The 20973-nt window shown below is 40.8% G+C and overlaps 1 protein-coding gene across 1 annotated transcript; it reads right to left on the bottom strand.

Moving 5' to 3' along the window:
- Positions 1 to 11182: 11182 nt before the first annotated feature.
- Positions 11183 to 20792, bottom strand: LOC124292002. Its single transcript, XM_046729075.1, has 7 exons — positions 20401 to 20792; positions 19887 to 20079; positions 19071 to 19214; positions 18277 to 18582; positions 16958 to 17206; positions 15847 to 15972; positions 11183 to 12026 (listed from the first exon to the last, which is right to left on the bottom strand). Exons 1-7 carry the CDS (start codon positions 20695 to 20697, stop codon positions 11629 to 11631), a joined length of 1713 nt encoding a protein of 570 aa, XP_046585031.1. The 5' UTR covers positions 20698 to 20792; the 3' UTR covers positions 11183 to 11628.
- Between the last annotated feature and the right edge of the window lie 181 nt (positions 20793 to 20973).

Here is a 20973-nt window from a genome sequence, read left to right as displayed (position 1 = left end):
GTAAGTCTCTAATTATGACTACTTAGAAAATAGTTGTATTTGATGTAATCTGTATATATTTATATGTACTTAAAAATATATTTATGCAATAGTCAATAGCGATGACGTCACATCCTCCATTTCATTTTATATTTTATGTTGCATGGGAGAGGTGTTAACATAAGCAGTAATACTTCACCAATCCCAATTCATTTTCATAAATAATAATAAAATATGTTTAAACGAAAATGACTTTCAAACTTCATAATAGTCAATAAAAATGTGTTATCATAATTACATATTCTTCTGAATAAATAAAATATTCAATGAACTATTTCTTCTGTTTAATTATAATCTTTGATAATCTATTTCATTAATCAACTCATCAATGAACTATGCCTCCTGTGGGTACTGGGCTGGGCTGGGCTGATCCCACTTTCATTGTAGGGATGTGGAAACACCACCTATGTGCACTGAACCATTAAAAACTGGGAGTTCTCACAAATGGGAGGACACCCCCAATTTTGGCAGTGAGATACAACATCTGCATGGTCCAGTGCACAAGAGACTGCCAAAAATGGGAAATCACGTACCGTTTGCTGGATGCTGGAAACGCGTAAAAGAGACTGGATTTCGATGCACTTTGACATATCGTGAAACAATTACGTCTTTTGAATAAATTATGTTTTAAAGAAACTTATTGAAATGGTTTTCATTATAACAATTTTATACATACCTCACGTTATGACCATTTGTAATTAAACATTATCAATTAGCAAACTATCGCATCATGTCGGGAACCGCACGTAAAAGCTCAAAATCATCATCACAAGATCAGTCTGACGGGGACACTAAATCGATAACGCCAACTTCCTGGTTCATATTTGTGAGTGCATGTTCATTATGTTTTCCGTTGTTGTTCATCTGACTTCATATTGAATATTACTTGTCACACAGTCAGGTTTTATAAGTACAACTTCAATGAGGGATATATCAATACATACGTCGTGCATCCTTGCAGACAAGGGCGGCAACTGCTGCAACTACAACTGAGACAGCAGTTAGGAGGATAGAGTAAGCTGCAACAACAGGGACGATGTCGTCGACGATAGCATGTGGTACTGGAGACAAATATACTCTGTTAATGAAGATGATTAGTTGGTTACTGTTTAACGCCACACTCAGCAATATTCCAGCTATATATAACTGGTGGTCTGTAAATAATCAAGTCTGGACCAGACAATCCGGTGATCAACAGCATGAGCATCTATCTACTCAACTGGGATACAATGACATGTGTCAACCAAGTCAGCAAGCCTCACCACCGAAACCCTTAATTGCGTCTTACGACAAGCATGGGTTACTGAAGACCACTTATAATCCGGATCTTAAGTGGGTTATTAACAATGAGAAATGCGTCTGTACATGTGCCAGTACGTTTTGATATTGTGAGAACATTTAGTTTATGAGTTCTTGAAGGGTGCCAGACATGCTGACAGTGTAATAGGTTTGAAGTCAGTATAGATTTAAAGGCTTTTTTTGACCAGCTCAAAACTTAATATATTATTTATACGCAATGACCATATTACAATTATGTAATTATAAATTATCATTTTCTTATTGCCACATGACAACTCACCGTCTATTTCCTCATAGCTCCCATATGTTTCCACCTCACGGATATTAAGCACCACGCTGAAATTCAGACTTTGGAATTAATTTTTGTTCAGGTTATTGGTGGGGAAACATTTCTTGTATCGTGATGTACGTAATGGATGTTAAACTATGACTATATCTGGAGTATCTCGTAATAACAGGCCCTTTCCGTAACCTCTCGTAGCCATGTCCGGGAGAAATATTCCCTCTGTACGTAATGGATGTTAAACCATGACTATATCTGGAGTATCTGCCATTCGTAATAACTCGTCCCTTTCCGTAACCTCTGGTAGCTATGTCCGGAAGAAATATTCCCTCTGTACGTAATGGATGTTAAACCATGACTATATCTGGAGTATCTGCCATTCGTAATAACTCGTCCCTTTCCGTAACCTCTCCTAGCCATGTCCGGAAGAAATATTCCCTCTGTACGTAATGGATGTTAAACCATGACTATATCTGGAGTATCTGCCATTCGTAATAACTCGTCCCTTTCCGTAACCTCTCCTAGCCATGTCCGGAAGAAATATTCCCTCTGTACGTAATGGATGTTAAACCATGACTATATCTGGAGTATCTGCCATTCGTAATAACTCGTCCCTTTCCGTAACCTCTCCTAGCCATGTCCGGAAGAAATATTCCCTCTGTACGTAATGGATGTTAAACCATGACTATATCTGGAGTAGCTGCCATTCGTAATAACTCGTCCCTTTCCGTAACCTCTCCTAGCCATGTCCGGAAGAAATATTCCCTCTGTACGTAATGGATGTTAAACCATGACTATATCTGGAGTAGCTGCCATTCGTAATAACTCGTCCCTTTCCGTAACCTCTCGTAGCCATGTCCGGAAGAAATATTCCCTCTGTACGTAATGGATGTTAAACTATGACTATATCTGGGGTATCTGCCATTCGTAATAACTCGTCCCTTTCCGTGACCTCTCGTAGCCATGTCCGGGAGAAATATTCCCTCTGCTAATCAGGATACGCGTATGTAGAGAAGAAATTGGGTCAAACTAGTTTGCTGAAATCATTTTCATTTTGGTTTGCATCATTTTTTTCCCAGACACTTCAAGTATATTTTAATTATTGCATAGTCCTCCTAAGTTTCCTGAATTTTAATAACCAGGATATATTAACTTTGTAAAGTATTTAAGCATGTTAAACACAACCTTGACTATTTCTTTCTCTCTGCGCTGTTGCGCTCAGACAGAGTCAAGTTCAGTAAAATGGCTACGAGAGAGGTACGAGTCTTCTTTCAGGTTACGGAAAGGAACGAGTAGTTACGAATGGAGTATCAATGCTTAACAATAAGCTATACTATAATACACTTAAGAAGGTTCTGTTTGTACTTGCTATTTCTTAAAATGTACATGAAAACATTCCCGAATTTCATCGTGATCTTCCACTGATGAGGAAATGCACTGACAGTGAAACGTTACAGTTATCATTGGTACGAATTCTAAATCGAACTGCAATTATTCGCGATAAATATATTACATGCCAATGATATGAAACGATAATTACCCAGCAGAATGTCTTTCTGAAATAGAATAGACAAGAAAACACAGACAAAGAAACGTGTGAGAATAACGAGTAAGTGTTGAAACTGAACAGAACATGAATGTTTCATCCTGCTTCCTATTTCGTGAGTTGTCATATTTACAGCATGAAATACGAAGACCATCAGTCATGTTTGCAGAAAGGGCAGAGAAAACATCATATATTCTGTTCTGGAAGTAAATCATTCGAGTGTGGTTTGTTTTGTTGGCTGTTTAACGCCGGACTCCAGCAATATTCCAGCTATATGACGACGGTCTGTAAATAATCGAGTCTGGACCAGATAATGAAGTGATCAACAGCATGAACATCGATCTGCGCAACTGAGAACCGATTACATGTGTCAACCAAGCAAGCGAGCCAGAGAACCCGATCCCGTTACTCGCCTCTTACGACAAGCATGGGTTGTTGAAGATCAATTCTAACCAGGATCTTCACAGGCCCACTGAAGTGTGAGGTGTATGGACCTGCACCCATGCAGTTCACATGGCTCCTTTCTAATTCCTCACATTACATGCATGGTATTGTCGTGATATCAAATGACAGTGATACTGTACCAATCTCGTATACTGAAACTGAAACGTTTTAGTTTTCATGGATTTCCAGTTGCCTCATACACTTACGACGGGGTTGAAGCTGAATATGACTTTCATTGTCCTCCATACTTCGTACACCAGATCTGAAACGTAGATAACGTTCAATAACAGCTGACTGAGTCCTGGGCCCACTTGCACAAAGCGATCTTAGCGCTACAATTATTGTAACTCCCATTCTCCAAAATAGGCTTAAGATAGTCGTAGCGCTAAGATCGCTTTGTGCAAGTGGGCCCAGATTAATTTATTTTAACTGTAATATCTAAGCCACATAATTCATGAATCATCGCTTTACCTGCTGCAGATACAGATGCCATACTACAGACCATAGTAGGAACAGTCAGTATAGATTTAGGTCGCTTTCAGCAATATTCCAACTATGGTAAAGGTGAGATGAGTTGAGGTGAGGTGAAATTGGGTTTAACGTAGCGTATATTTCGCTCATATGACGACCTGCATACGTGTGTATGTGTATGTGTGGCTGCTTGTACTAGCCCAGACTGAAACTGGTTTTATAGTGATAGCCCATTGAGATACCATGCCGCAGTGAAGCATGAATGCCCCACACAGTATACTGACTCTGAGCCGACCAGTCCTTGATGTACCCATTAATGCCGAGCGCCAGGCAGGGACCAACAAGTACCATATTTTAACGTCTTTTGGTGTGACGCGGTCGGGGATCGAACGCAGCAATGGTAAACAATGGGCTTTACACAAGCTTCATATACCACCAGTGTTCGTACCTGTGCTGACGATCTCCTGAAAGGTAAACGAAACCCAATTATGCAGCAAATGTATCTCGCCGACAGCATCAACATCGAAGTAATGATATTGGTCATAACAAATTAACATCAATTTTGAAAAGAAATGAACTGAAATGAACTACAGTATAAATTATAACATATATATTATTCATTTTTACAATACCTTTCTTCACTCTTTTACAAACACATATCACAGCAACAGCAGCGATGATGATGATCAGGACAGAGGAGACAACGGCCACAGGGACAGCGACAACGATGGTGGAGGCAATACCACCTGGCCCAGGGTCTAAACCAGCTAGAAAAATTATGAATTTAAAAGGAACGTTGGCAAATTGGCTTATGGATTGCATTGAGCTATGGTTTAGTGCGGCTCCCACTGCCACATCCCCAAAAGCTGGTTTAACGGAGCGGTAGCCTAGTGGTTAAAGCGCTCGCTCAGTTTTGTTTTTTTTCAGCAACAGTCTTCGTCGGTAAGTTTAGTGTTAGGAAATTGGAAAATGTATGAATGGATACGTATGGATTGCTACCAACGATACCAGTAAAGGAATAGGAACACTATTCCATTCATGGTCATGCATTATAAAAGTATGTTTTATACATTGCAAATCCATTATTAAAGGAATGGTTGACATCCTCAAGAAAGCTTTTTACGAACTCTCAATCAGAAACCGTGAGACTTCTTAAGTTGCTTGTATTGCCAGGGCACCTAGAGTGATGAATTGTGTGTAGTCTGATGTTTCCAGGTTATGTAGCATAATTACAATACAATCTTACGTTGAATATCCGACCCGTGAAGATCCGGGTTAGAATTGATCTTCAGTAACCCATGCTTGTCGTAAAAGGCGACTAACGGGATCGGATGGTCAGGCTCGCTGACTTGGTTGACACTTCATCGTATCCCAATTGCGTATATCGATGCTCATGCTGTTGATTACTGAATTGTCTGGTCCAAATTCGATTATTTACAGATATAGCTGGAATATTGCTGAGTGCGGCGTAAAACTAAACTCACCCACTCACTCACTCACTTGCGTTGAATATCCAGCGTCAGGTTCCGTGATGCACTCCCATGGCTGTTGTTGACGTGACACGTGTACAGTCCAGACACAGATACATCTACAGCTGGTATAGACAACACAGCCTCCCCCTGTCCTGTAATCACCGTATGTCTGGAGATGTTCCACCAGGTTACAGTACAGGCAGCAGACAATCTCACTGTTACAGGTTTCCCTTCTTCTACCTCCAAGATGTCTGTTGTGCCGTCAAACTGTATCTGACCAGGTCCATCTGGAATGCATGTGAGATGGTCAGCTGAGAAGCTATTCTGAGATATAAGTGCAGTTTGCTTCAGTGAATGAAGACATGTTGTTTGGTTTGGCCTGTGTTCTTGGAATTCACAAAATGATAAACGTCTCAGACTCGTATCAATTTGTGCTTTCCTCACATAATAAGTGCAGACTACAACTGGAACACCGTTGTAACTCACTCAACCACTCTGTTGACATGTACAACTCTTGACAACATATCCAGGTGAGCTACAGTGCCGGGAAACTATATCTGTTAAGATCCGAATTGGAATTGATTTCAGCTACTCATGCTTGTCGTAAGTGGCGAAAAACATAATCTGCCGGTGAGTCTTGCTGACTTGGTTGACACATGTCATCTTTTTGTCGACTTTCGTACATCGATGCTGATGATGCCAGTCAGTGGATTTTCTGGTCCAGACTTGATTATTTACCAACTGCCAAAACAACAAAACAGCATATGTCTTGTGTAACGTCCCGTATATACTACTCCAGTAATACACACCCAACATGTGAACGTTCTCTTGATCGGAAACAAACATTATAAGTTGTTCACTGGTCACGAGGGGGGCATGGGTTGATGTACCCTCGATGTTTGTTTATGTGTATGTTTATGTTCCCCTTTGCCTTCGAGGGTACATCAATCCATGGGCCCCGAGGGACCAGTGAACAACGTATTTATCTTACCAAACACCTTAAAGGTCACATGCAACCAAAACATCAAACATTATTAAAACACAATTATCACTTATTCATGACATGTAATATAAATTGCTTGTTACGAAAAAATATATAAACAAAATTATAAGCGTACAATCGCAAATCGAAAGTGCAAAATTGTGTACTTCGGTTTACTTCCCAAGAAACGAAGCAGCCGGGATACCGAACCCAGTCAGAGCGGGTAGGTGTGCACTCAAGTGTAACGGCTGGTTCATTTGCAGATGCCTTCACGGCTAATTGTGTGTATATATAGAGAGAGATGTTGGGTTTTGTAAATACATGCTCATTTTTTGTGTATAACATTTTGCAATCAACAGACATCATAACATGTCATGTGTTAAAGTATCACACCTGCCTGTCTGTGTAATTACAGAATGTGACAGAGACCGAACTCGGGCCATAAATCAATGCAATTTGTTTATGGCGTATAGCCTGATTGGTGTTAAGTTTAAATCGCTTGTGGTCAGTGATAGCAGCTGTGTATTGAATATTGTCATTAGCAGACAGGCAGGCAGACACACAGGTGTCAATAAAACAAGACATTGAGTTTTGTCTGTGACAACGACATATCTATATCACAGTTAGAAATTCTGTCAACGCTAAATAATGACATTGCTTTTAAGTATCGAACTGAGAAAGTGTCTCGGTAAGAAGAACGTGTGGTGAAATAGACAAATGAAATTATAGAAACAGTTAATTTACTGTCATAACATATAAAAAGCTCGCGCCTGTGAGATATCAACAAAACATTAGAAAAATAGCTCAAACCAAAGCCTTCACCGAGTATTCACCCGACAACCCGCTTCCAAGCTGCGCGAACCTATTTACTTGCGCACGTGCTATGAGCGCAGCCCAGCTGTTGAAACCCGTATTCCCCAGAAAAGTCTGGGGAAAATTAGTGAAACGTTTGAACTCCGATTTCGCGCGGTTTTTTTCATCGCGTTATTTTTCAACTTTATAAGTTGAATTTGCATTTTTGACGATTTGTTTCGGTTTGTCCATACCGAAAGGTATCAGAATCTGCAAGGTTGTGTTTTACGTTGCATGTGACCTTTAAGGTAAATTTTGAACTGTTTGAAGCACGGGTACAAATCTTTTGTAGCCATCGCTAGATTTTGCTGACAAGAAAACAAGATTTAGAGTTATCTCCCTTCCGTCGATTTGCATTCGCAAAACATCGGTAATTTCCGTACATCATACGTGATTCAATGTTATTCGAGATAAAGAATTACTACCATGAAGTACCAAATGAGTTACCATTGACAGCGGGGTACATTGAAATGTTACTCGCTTGTAAGCCGGGTACATTGAAAATAATAGAAGAACGCTCAGCCAATCAGAAAGCGACATTTATGTGCGAGGTAAGATAATGGAAGATATTACTAGTAGACCACGGTTGATACAACCATCATACACAGTGTTCATGGAATCAAGTATGTTCACTTTGCTCACTTAAAATTTCTTATTCATTTTATAGTTTCTTTAAGAATAACACTTTTGTCCTTATTGAACAAACGTTCACAGCAAACAGAATCTCATAACATTATGGGACTGGTTCTGAGTTTGTTCTGCTAGTCATACGGCAAGCATTGGTTGCTGAAAACCATTTCTAATTCGGTTCTTCAAGTGTTCGCGAAAATTGCAAGCATGTTCACCGTTAGTGGAATCACCGGCCATCCCACACTTTGCATATGTTTGTCACCAAGAATCTTACCCCTAAAGTAAACTATAGATATAAACTGACGAGCAAAAGAAAGTACACAGGTGTAATTGTTGTTGCAATCCCAAATATGCGTTCTAACTGATAAAATTATTGAAAAACATTGATTGTATAGAACGCAACCGTCATGTTTCATTTGCCAAAATGCAACCAAAAACAATTGTACGTGATTTGCACGAATGCTTGCAAAATTGTGATTATTGTCCCATAGACTAGCACTTTTCTGACAGAGAGAATAAAACCTGTTTGTCGTGAAGACTGAACAATCACTTGACAGAAATCTCACGAGGAAATGCCAAGATTGACGTCGGCGCAACGAGAACGGGCCAAAGGTATGACACAAATGGGTGCTTTCAACAGTGATATTGCAAGGACATTGGGTTACACAAGACAAACCATAATTAGGCTGTTTAACCGTTTCAGTACGACAGGCCAGACATGTGATCGAACCAGAAGTGGACGTTCCAGAGTCACAACACCCCGAGAGGATCGCTATCTGCGGGTTATTCACCTACGCAACTGGATGTTGGCGGTGATGTCATTAGCAGCCACATCATTGGGTCATCGCGTAAGCCGATTCACAGTGACAAGACGACTTCGTCCTGCTGGCATATATGGGCCTACCGACCGCTGCGTGGAATGGCCTTGACCTTCCAGCATCGTAGGAACCGTCTGGAGTGGTCATCACTACATCGCTGTTTATTGTTACAATGTCATTTTGCTGTTAAAACACGTTTATTGCAGTGTGCTTCAACATACATTTTCCATTTCATCAAAAGGTTTTGTTATTTGTATCTTATTGGAAGAAACACAACCTGTGTACTTTCTTTTGCACATCAGTTTAGTTCAACCTGTACATAGAAACCTGTACAGAAATATAAAAATAAGTTCTTTCCAAAATGAAAGACTGATACCGGGGTAAATGTAAGCTTGATTAATTCAAATTTTATGTGCGGGTCATCAGATTGCGTTTCTTTCTGACAACACCCAGACACTCTTTCTTTCAATGTAACGGAACTGTTATTGTATGTGATATCAAGAGTACTAGTGTTGACAACAACCAGACACTCTTTCTTTCAATCTAACGGAACTGTCATTGTATGTCATATCAAGGGTACTAGTATTGACAACACCCAGACACTCTTTCTTTCAATATAACGGAACTGTTATTGTATGTGATATCAAGAGTACTAGTGTTGACAACAACCAGACACTCTTTCTTTCAATATAACGGAACTGTCATTGTATGTGATATCAAGAGTACTAGTATTGACAACACCCAGACACGCTTTCTTTCAATATAACGGAGCTGTCATTGTATGTGATATCAAGAGTACTAGTATTGACAACACCCAGACACTCCTTCTTTCAATATAACGGAACTCAATATAACGGAACTGTCATTGTATGTGATATCACTAGTATTTGACAACACCCAGACACTCTGTCTTTCAATATAACGGAACTGTCATTGTATGTGATATCAAGAGGACTAGTATTGACAACACACAGACACTCTTTCTTTCAATCTAACGGAACTGTCATTGTATGTGATATCAAGAGTACTAGTGTTGACAACACCCACACACTCTATCTTTCAATATAACGGAACTGTTATTGTATGTGATATCAAGAGTACTAGTGGTGACAACACCCAGACACTCCTTCTTTCAATATAACGGAACTGTCATTGTATGTGATATCAAGAGTACTAGTATTGACAACACCCAGACACTCCTTCTTTCAATATAACGGAACTGTCATTGTATGTGATATCAAGAGTACTAGTGTTGACAACACCCAGACACTCTTTCTTTCAATATAACGGAACTGTCATTGTATGTGATATCAAGAGTACTAGTGTTGACAACACCCAGACACTCTTTCTTTCAATATAACGGAACTGTCATTGTATGTGATATCAAGAGTACTAGTATTGACAACACCCAGACACTCCTTCTTTCAATATAACAGAACTGTCATTGTATGTGATATCACGGGTATTGACAACACCCAGACACCTTGTCTTTCAATATAACGGAACTGTCATTTATGTGATATGAAGAGGACTAGTATTGACAACACCCAGACACTCTTTCTTTCAATCTAACGGAACTGTCATTGTATGTGATATCAAGAGTACTAGTATTGACAACACCCAGACACTCTTTCTTTCAATATAACGGAACTGTCATTGTATGTGATATCAAGAGTACTAGTATTGACAACACCCAGACACTCTTTCTTTCAATATAACGGAACTGTCATTGTATGTGATATCAAGAGTACTAGTATTGACAACACCCAGACACTCCTTCTTTCAATATAACGGAACTGTCATTGTATGTGATATCACGGGTATTGACAACACCCAGACACCTTGTCTTTCAATATAACGGAACTGTCATTTATGTGATATGAAGAGGACTAGTATTGACAACACCCAGACACTCTTTCTTTCAATCTAACGGAACTGTCATTGTATGTGATATCAAGAGTACTAGTATTGACAACGCCCAGACACTCTTTCTGTCAATATAACGGAACTGTCATTGTATGTGATATCAAGAGTACTGGTATTGACAACACCCAGACACTCTTTCTGTCAATATAACGGAACTGTCATTGTATGTGATATCAAGAGTATTGACAACAGTAATTATCAGTTGAAAGGAAAGATGCTTTATTCAAGGTGACGTATCAAGTACAGAAAGGTCTACCGTACGCGACCAGTACGGTAGACCAGTACGGAGTTCCCACTAGCATGTGTCATAAGGATTTCTTCGAGAGCAGGGGCGGTGGGGTGGCCTTGTGATTAAAGCGTTGGTTCGTCACTCCGAGGACCCGGATTCGATTCCCCACATGGGTACATTGTGTAAAGCACATTTCTGTTGTCACCCGCCGTGATATTGCTGGAATATTGCTAAAAGCGGCGTTAATCCATACTCACTCACTCTTCGAGAGCAAGAGGTTCAAAGGGACGTTGGTGGAGTTATTCAAGGTGGTTTATCAGTACAAAATGCTGTGGTAGCCCTGGACTACATGTACATTATTACACAACATTGAAAAATCTAGAATAATCGTTAAGAATGCAAGAGCTCAACTTACAATCCATTTCCGACAATTTTGAGCAATATATCGACAGGTTACAGTCCCCAAATGAGAGATATTTTCAGTACAGTCGAATCAACTTTAGGGGAAATCATCGCATTACGTTTTTCAAGGTTACCTGTTCAAACTTTCCTTCTCCGATACACTTACAATGGCACAGTGTGTCCAATCATTTCTATCGTTTAACAATATATGAACCCGAGCAAGACTGGTTTACTGTTATAAGGGTGTCTCTGCTTCGTCCATACGGTTCTTGATATTGTCCTCTGCTTCGACCACACGGTCCCTCACATGTTGCTTAACCTCCTGTATACAGTCCTCGACACGGTCCTCTGCCTCTTGTGCACAGTCCTCGACACGGTCCTCTGCCTCTTGTGCACGGTCCTCGACACGGTCCTCTGCCTCTTGTGCACGGTCCTCTACACGGTCCTCTGCCTCTTGTGCACGGTCCTCCACATGGTTCTCTGTCTCCTGTACTTGGTGCTGGACAGGGTCCTCTGCCTGATCACTGAGGGAAGGCCAGCGTTTTATCACCACGGCTGCAGTGATGGCCCCAACTCCGGCAATGATCAGGGACACGCCAGCACAATACAGGGCAGCATTTACTGGGGAGGATGCTGAAATATTAAATACAACAGGATTCCAGAGATCATAGTTGGTGGTGTCGGTGTAAATACAACAGAATGCTTAAGAAACAGCGATCATAGCTGATGGTGAAAAAGAAGCACTTTTCTCAGACATTCACGACCGTTATGTCATGCCTTATTGCAACGTACATCTACTCAGTGGGCTTTTGATGAATACACTCTTCAAAAAAAGAAACGCATATGTGATTTTAAGAATATTGAACTCGGCAAATCAATGCAAATATACTATTTATTTCCAAAACGTTACCTTTGTGTGATTGCAAAACAAAACAAAACGCGGCAATTGTTACTTATTCCCTTGGGGGATAGTCTGGATCAGTGATGAATCACGATTTCTTCTTTACCGGCGAGATGGAATACAGCATGTTTAACGTCGAAGAAATGAACATTTTGCCCACTAATTGTATTCGACAGGTCAACAGATTCGGTGGAGGAAGTGTCGTGGTATGGGGTTCGATATCCAGCACCCAAAGATCTCATTTTGCGATGCTTCAGGGGAATTTGACAGCAAATCGGTACATCAACGAAGTCCTTGCACCCCACATGCTTCCGATTATGGACCTACAGAGGGAGATGTCCCAGCATGACAACGCTACTTCACATACAGCACGTGTCGCGGTCCGCTACCTTGCCAATTCTAACGTCAATGTTCTGCCCTGACCTTCCAGATCTAAACCCGATAGAACACCTATGGGATGAACTGGATCGACGTGTACGTCAACGTCAAACACGCCTCAGAAGCGCCCACAACTGAACAACGCATTTGCAGGAAGAGTGGGGAAGAATTCTGCAATATCGACTTCGTCGACTTATCCAAGCAGTAATTGTTGCCAATGGTGGCCATACAAACTACTGATGTTGACACCATCTTGTGGTCGCAATTAAAAAGAAACACAACAATGTTGTTGTGTTGGTGAACTCTTTGTCTATAGACGTGTGAATTTTCACCTTTTGCCATTGAAATTGCATGAAATAATTGCTCTTAAACTAACGCAATAAATTCTTCGAAGATGGCGTAGCGTAGCGTTTCTTTTATTTATTTTTGAAGAGTGTAGTTTTATTGATTTGATCGACGAGCGAATTTATATACCAAACAATATTCATATTGGATGTTTATGACATTGAAAAGTAAAAATATACCGTGTTAAAATATTGTTTTGGACCAAAGATATTCTCAGCTGCATCATGTTGAAAGGATTGTGTTCCGACATGATATGTGAACAACATAATGGAGGTTTGGTATATCATTATATAACAGATGGAACAAATTGTATAAAACAGATGTTGGGCAAATTGTATGAAATTATTACTTCTATCTTCAACTGATTTTAAGATTGAGTCTGTATACTTGCTGATGAATACATTACTTCTCAGGTATTTTTACAAAAGCGGTATTAGTTGTAATTCCATACGATGAAAAACATACATTACATATTCCATGTATACTGACGATTTAACCATCAGCACAAGATTGTTAAACTAGTTTAATTTAAGAAATATTGAAATGAATTAAAGAATGAATACTGATAATTAGATATCTGCAATAATATTCAAGATATCATAAAAATGAATTAAAACGATGACTGAAAATAATGCTGCTAACTGACAAAATAACATTTCCTGATGTCTTGCAAATAAATAACAACATTAACTGTTATTTGTTAATTAATTACTGATATTATTAAAGACTCCCGACTGTTTCTAGATGCTTCCGTCCGTGAAGTATCTGAGCAATGTTTCCAGTCATGGTGGTGCTGTCAATTCTAAATAGGTTACCCGCGAAGGTCCGGGTTAGAATATTGATCGGGATCGGGTGGTCAGTCTCGCTGACTTGGTTGACACATGTCATCGGTTCCCAAGTGCGCAGATCGATGCTCATGCTGTTGATCACTGGATTGTCTGGTCCAGACTCGATTATTTACAGACCACTGCCATACAGCTGGCATATTGCGGCATTACACTAAACTCACTCACTCACTCTAAATAGGTTCAAGACTCTATTCGTTCAAAAATGGATGACCACTTCTGTTGTCAAGAACAAGCCATTTTTGGGACCGTTCATATAAGGATATCTTTTTAGGATATATTTTTTATAGTTTTAGTTTGATTTTGATATCAGTGATAGTCAGAAATGATAATATGTTGCATCTAATAAAAGATATCTCAAACTATATTGATGATATCTTTCACGAATTCATTATATACTCTCCCAAAAAAGAAACGCATCTTGAAAATAGCAATTTTATGTAGCAATGAATTAAAACGTGATTCATTTTACAAAAGGTTTTGCACTGTTTATGAGTCCTATGGTGTTTATGTTTTGAAACATGACAACAAAACGCACCATCCGCAAAATACCCGTATTTAACAGCATGAATTTCAATTTCGGCGTGTAGTGTCACAGAATATAGAATTCACATGCAATGCACGTGAAAGTTGGGGATCAGATAGTCTCAATGATGAGTATAAAAGGTTGATCGCTGTCTGTCGATTATTCACTGTATTTGGAATATTGTTGACGAACGCAAAATGCCACGTCTAAGTGAAGCCAACCGTCATATCGACATTGGTTTGCTTGAAGCTGGTCAGTCTCAACGTGCAGTTGCCCGACGCATGAATGTTCACCAAAGCACCTTTTCAAGGCTCTGGGAGAGATATCGCCAGCAGAATGCTGTAGCAGATGCCCCTCGTAGTGGCCGACCTCGAGCGACCACTGCGGCGCAGGATCGCTACATCCGGGTACATCACCTGCGTCATCGAACAGCTACGGCGACCAGTACTGCTCGACAAATACCCGGATTGAGGAGGCTTTCTGCACAGACCGTCAGGAACAGGTTGAGAGAGGATGGTTTACGTGCCAGAAGACCTTATTTTGGCCCTGTGCTTCGCCAACATCATCGTCGACATCGACTTCAATGGTGCACCAACGTTCAGGCCTATAACCTACCGAATTGGCATAGAATCTGGTTCAGTGATGAATCACGATTTCTATTGGAACGACGCGATGGAAGAATGCGGGTGTACAGACGTCGACGTGAACGTTTCGCCGACGCTTGCTATGGGGAGAGATCACCTGCCGTAGGAGAAGTGATTTGGTGATGATCCAGGGCAACCTGACAGCTCAACGGAACTGTGACGAAATCCTACGCCCACACCTCCTTCAAATCATTGATCGCCAGAGGGAGTTGTTTCAACAGGACAATGCCAGACGCCACACAGCACGTCACACGACAGACATCCTCCAGAACCACAACATCAATGTGCTCCCCTGGCCCTCAAGATCACCGGACTTAAACCTGATCGAGCGTCTGTGGGATGCCCTGAACAGACGAGTGCGACGCCGTAACCCTCAGCCCCAGGCACTTCAGCAACTCGCACAGGCACTACAGGCTGAGTGGGCTGCGATTGGGCAACACCAGTTCTGAGACTTAATCGTTCGTTACCGAGGCGATGCCGTGCAGTTCTGGATGCCCACGGTGGTCACACGAGGTATTGACTTCAGCGCCACCACACGTCTCCATGTGACACTCAAACTGACTTTCCTCGAGTTGTAGCCAAAGACGGATAAGTCTGCATTCCCAGTGTGCAATTTCGCTATAATTTATTGACTCATAACGCCTACAAGAAGTTTCAAAATAAACATAAAAATACAGTCGAAATCCTATATGCGTTTCTTTTTGGGGAGAGTATATTTGTTTGTGCTGGACACATCTCGCACCTGTCGTTGTGGCACTGTTGTCAGTCTTACAGGTTTGCCAAAATGAAACTGAAGCAACACAACTCTACCTACCCTGGATGGAGCCGCCGATAACTCGTCCCATCTCGTCAAGGCAGACCAGCAGAGGGAGAGACAGTTTCAGGTTTCTTCTGCCTGTAGTGTTGACCAAAGCTAACGGCAACATGACTTCAGACAACGCTGGAGAATGAATATAAATCAGAAAATGACAACCTTCAAACCTTATGAAGCCACGAAGAGGGAAAGTTTTGTGGACAGACAACTTCCTACATTTCAATAGATGCGACGTTTAGATAATGGGGTTATGCACCGAAACGTCGCATCTATTGGCAATAAAGACGTTGTCTTTCCATAAATAGCTGTTCCTTTTCATCAACCAGCGTCTAAATGCCACTCGAAGAACTTACGTAGCCATGATCGTAGGTACCTGGCACCCCTAAGGGACGCAAGTCCACACAGAAAATACTTTTTATCCTAACACTTAATGGTTCCCCTCACACTCTATATCTAAATAGGTTTACCTTAATAATAATTATCATTATTATTGCTACTCAGGACCAGTCACTTTCCACTCGCAGTCGCCAAAATATGATTCTAAAAGAAAATATTTGCATGAAATGTCGATTGTGAAATGAATTTACAGAGACTCTCGTACACCTTGTCAGTGGATGCCCTTCCTTGGCACAAACACCATATCTGAAAAGACATGATGGCATGGCTCGTTGGTTTTATTACCGTCTCCGCCATGCCTGTTGCTTTCACTCCGAATGAATTTATTTACATCATTGAATTTCCTGTCCCTTTTGACAGCAACGTCATTGGCAAGATTCAGGAAAAGCATGCTAAGTATGCGGACCTCGCCTTTGAAATGTCTCACTTGCATCCCAAGTACTCTGTCGTCAGGCTCCCCATTGTTCTCGGTAGATTGGTTTGGAACTTCCTGATCTCTTGGCGCTGATCAGGAGAGTGCCCGGGTTCTCCACCGGGAGCACAGTCCTTTTGACACTCTGGCCTTCCCGAGAGTGCTTGTGCACCGTTGCACAAAGCTGCAGTCACGAACAGGCGACTTACTACAACTACAGGGTCTAAGACGACTATGTCTTAAAACTCAAGGATACGTTGTGAGTGCATAAATTATAGGAGGAAGACTCGTTGGTTTACTCACCTACAACAGCTCCAAGCAACAAGGAAGAGGCCACTACAGCTCCAAGACTGTAAAAGACATCCTCGGGGACCATGGCAACTAGACCGAGAGCTACGACCGGTATCCCCATCCAGAAAAGAAATGACTCTTTCAGCTTCTTCTTCTGGAAGATCCAGATGATAACCAGGACACCCAGCACAAGAAGCTGACTGACGAAGATTAAGACAGTGTAATCGAAGATGATGATTTTTGCCTGAAGGATTGAAAACCCTGTAAACAGAAGTGCAACCATGAGTGTTGTTATCACAGAAGAAACATCATCCGTATATGTTTATACAACAACATAAGTATATGCTTGTTATCACATAAGAAACATCATCCGTATATGTTTATACAACAACATAAGTATATGCTTATACCACAAAGCTATGAAGTATATAATGCTGTCACGAAATGGGTCTGGTGCATTTGTGTATAGTTGGCCTGAGATTTTGGACCGATAGCGTTCAAATAGTTGGTAAGAATTAGAATATATACACAAAGAACGTAGTTAAGCACCCCCGCCATATCTCACGATTGAATGAGCCCCGATCTTACACCTTTGGAGTATATCTGGGACATGGTTGGTCGCCGAGAGCAGCAAAGGGTTCCTCCTGTACAGAACCTGGCACACACAATTGGAGGCTGCTTTACTTGAGGAATGGTGTAACCTGCCCCTTCAGAGGAGTATGAGGAGGGGAATTCTGGCTGGCATACAGTCACATAGAGGTTACACTTGGTATTGACCTTGAATCGTGTAAGACACGCGAAATGACATTTCGAATGTTCACATTCACCAATAAATTAAACATTAAACATTCCGGGGCTATACTTGTACAGATATGGTTTTGTATGAAAAGGGTTTTGGGTTCTTTTATAAATGAGTAATTATCATCATAAAATCAACATGGAATCCAATCATTTTGTCGTTTTTTATGACTTAAAAGATCATACGAGTCAGAAAAAACGCATGTTTATCCATCTTGGTCACCGTGAGAAGTTCTATGTACGTGTTGAAAACCAATCATTGGAAAAATATAGGGGGTGCTTAATTAAGTTCTTTGTGTATATTTACTTTCGTTAACCCTTGATATTTGTTACATTGATTACAAATATCCAGATAAATGTCAAGATTAAACATCCAAAGCAGCAATATTTGCGAAATCTTGTTATTGACTCAAAGACGAACAGGTGGGGATAGAAAAGGAACGTTAATCTAGAAATCAGTTTGGTGTGCCTCCAAGATCTTTTTTCTACCCGAACTCCCTGATTTAAGTTTACAGATGCATTTGAAAACCTACCCACAGATGTGACAAGTGTGATCGAGATGAGGAAATAAAACGTTGGGTGTTTGAACAGCATGGACACATTCTCCTGTGCCTGGGAGGTCCTCTGAAGACAACAACCAGCGATCAGTCCCATTACGGCAGTCATCTCAAGCACTCTCCTGTCGATGTGCCAGTCAGATCTTCGGAGTCCAAAGATGCTCCCAACGTTCCCAAGGGTGAAGCCAGTATGGCTGACAATAAAGGCTAGGGATTGGCGAGTGAAGAGGTGGTCGACGATAGCCACAACACCCAGAGTCCGGAGATGACCCACAGCAAGTCCTGACAAACATTGTGTAAGGACTTCATCAAGGTCAAGTAATATCAGACAAATTATTAGGAAATGTACTTTGTGTGTAGTCGAAAGCTTAAATAATTCAAAATGGCTGACAAGTCCAGAACGTTTGACAAAAATTCCAAGTGATTGCACCGAACAGGATATTTTACAATGAAAGATTCAGGTGATTCCACAATGTAGTATTACTTTCACAATTAACTGCATCTGAGTGAGGGAGGGAGGGACTGCGTCATTGTGGGCGAGAACTGCTCAACTGCCTGTAAAAATATTCACACTTAAAATTCTCTTCTCAAAATTATTACAAATGACAGCGTTACGTGTAAGGTGTATACTCATTCCAAACTTAGGCCCTAAACAGAACGCTCAAAGAAAAATCACCTTGATATTAAGTTTTCTTTTGTTTTGGCGATCTAGTGTGTGTCTAAAAACAGCTCTAAATAGAGACAACAATCTTTAAAGGATTTTGACAGACCTCCCATGATGCCGAATAATAAAGATAGGTTATCGGCTGTGGTTGTCACTGACGACGAGAGAGAGATACAGATGAGCAGAACACTTCCGGCTAGAGCAACCTTCCGGAAGCCAAATCTGATCATGAGCGGCCCACAGGAAGCAGCTGCAATACGTGACAGAAGGGCAACTATTGATTACTAAGAGCAAATATGACAACATGTAGTGTCTTTGTAGACATAATTAGCATGTCAGGCATTAACAGCTACTCTGGCGTGATCAACGTGAACAACAGACAACTAAAAAAGTGCTGGCCATGGTGAAAAGGTGAACAACAGACAGGTATTATATTGGTGACGATGGTAAAAAGGTGAACAACAGACAGGTATTACATTGGTGACCATGGTGAAAAGGTGAACAACAGACAGGTATTATATTGGTGACCATGGTGAAAAGGTGAACAACAGGCAGGTATTACACTGGTGACCATGGTGAAAAGGTGAACAACAGACAGGTATTATATTGGTGACTATTGTGAAAAGGTGAACAACAGTTAGGTATTACATTGGTGACGATGGTGAAAAGGTGAACAACAGACAGGTATTACATTGGTGAACATGGTGAAAAGGTAAACAACAGACAGGTATTACATTGGTGACCATGGTGAAAAGGTGAACAACAGACAGGTATTACATTGGTGACCATGGTGAAAAGGTGAACAACAGACAGGTATAATATTGGTGACCATGGTGAAAAGGTGAACAACAGACAGGTATTACATTGGTGACTATGGTGAATTGAGCTGAGATGGTTAACGTAGTCGAAACACTGAATATACCTGCAAGTGAAGAAAACACAATAAATGTGGTTCCTGCTTCAGCAGTGATCTCTCCATCTTCCAAGGATATTTTTCTTGGCAAGACCAGGGTATGGAACATTAAGGACGTGAGGAACCCAGTTATGATACTCAGTGTCAAGCTGGCGAATGTGGGTACGAGAAATACAACAGCCTTCATACACTTTGATGTTAGCTGAAATTAGAGATAGTTTCAATATCTGTATTAAGTCAGTGATGTTATAACGCCTTTGTTACACACTATCATCACCTTAGTTCAATAGTTACGATGTCTTTCGTTGGATTTGAGTGTACTACCAAAGCATAAGTCATCTATATATTGTTTACTGGGTTATGTTAATACTCAATACTCAAACTCATCGTTTATTACATAAAACCTTCAAAATAAACGTTTATCTTCTAACCTGAAGTTAAAACATCACAGGGTCAATCCTAAAAGAACTCTTTGAAACCTGTACATTAAGAATACAATACAAGAGTAGAATTTCCGTCTTACCGTAAGTGGCTCGTTTATTGCTTGAATGTAATCATAGGCTGGATTAGTTTCAGTAACGTCTTCATAGTCGTTGACTTCCGACTGGCTTTCTTCAATGGCTTGATGGTCAGAGGTTGGGTTGGTGTCGTCAACGTAGTGGTACTCAACAGATCCAGGGTCGTTGTTGTCGGTGCCAGCATGACTAGCATCAGCACATTTAATTTTGTCAATGGTTTCGTACCCAGCATGCCTGTTTCCTTCCAAATCATCTTGTCCTTCAGGAATATGGATGATGTCATCACGGGATTCAACTGACATTGTCGGTATTGTCAAAGTGATATAAGCTATTGGCAGCAAAACCTGATCTAGTTGACCTCGCTTAATGTGATGGGCTACAGTTGCGGTGTGTTGTGTTTGGCGGAAGTTTCAGTTTGCAGTTTCATGGGTCAATATTCATTTATTACACTCAATGGTAACTCTATGTTACGTATATCGTACCCGGAGGTGACCTTTGCAAGAGACACAGTAGTGAGTCAGTCAGTCAGTTTCGATTGACATGTCCTCGGTTCCCAATTGCGTATATCAATGCTCATG

The sequence above is a fragment of the Haliotis rubra genome, unplaced genomic scaffold, assembly GCF_003918875.1.
Source record: "Haliotis rubra isolate DU_JTF1 unplaced genomic scaffold, ASM391887v1 Scf504, whole genome shotgun sequence".
Lineage (NCBI taxonomy): Eukaryota > Metazoa > Mollusca > Gastropoda > Lepetellida > Haliotidae > Haliotis > Haliotis rubra.
This window is presented reverse-complemented; position numbering and strand designations above follow the sequence as displayed.

Coding starts and splice junctions, on each gene's coding strand:
- LOC124292002 (XM_046729075.1), bottom strand. CDS start 20,697: ATGTCAGTTGAATCCCGTGATGACATCATCCATATTCCTGAAGGACAA. Junction 19,215..19,886: donor TGTGTTTTCTTCACTTGCAG/GTATATTCAGTG, acceptor CACGTATTGCAG/CTGCTTCCTGTGGGCCGCTC. Junction 17,207..18,276: donor CACACTTGTCACATCTGTGG/GTAGGTTTTCAA, acceptor TTCTGTTTACAG/GGTTTTCAATCCTTCAGGCA.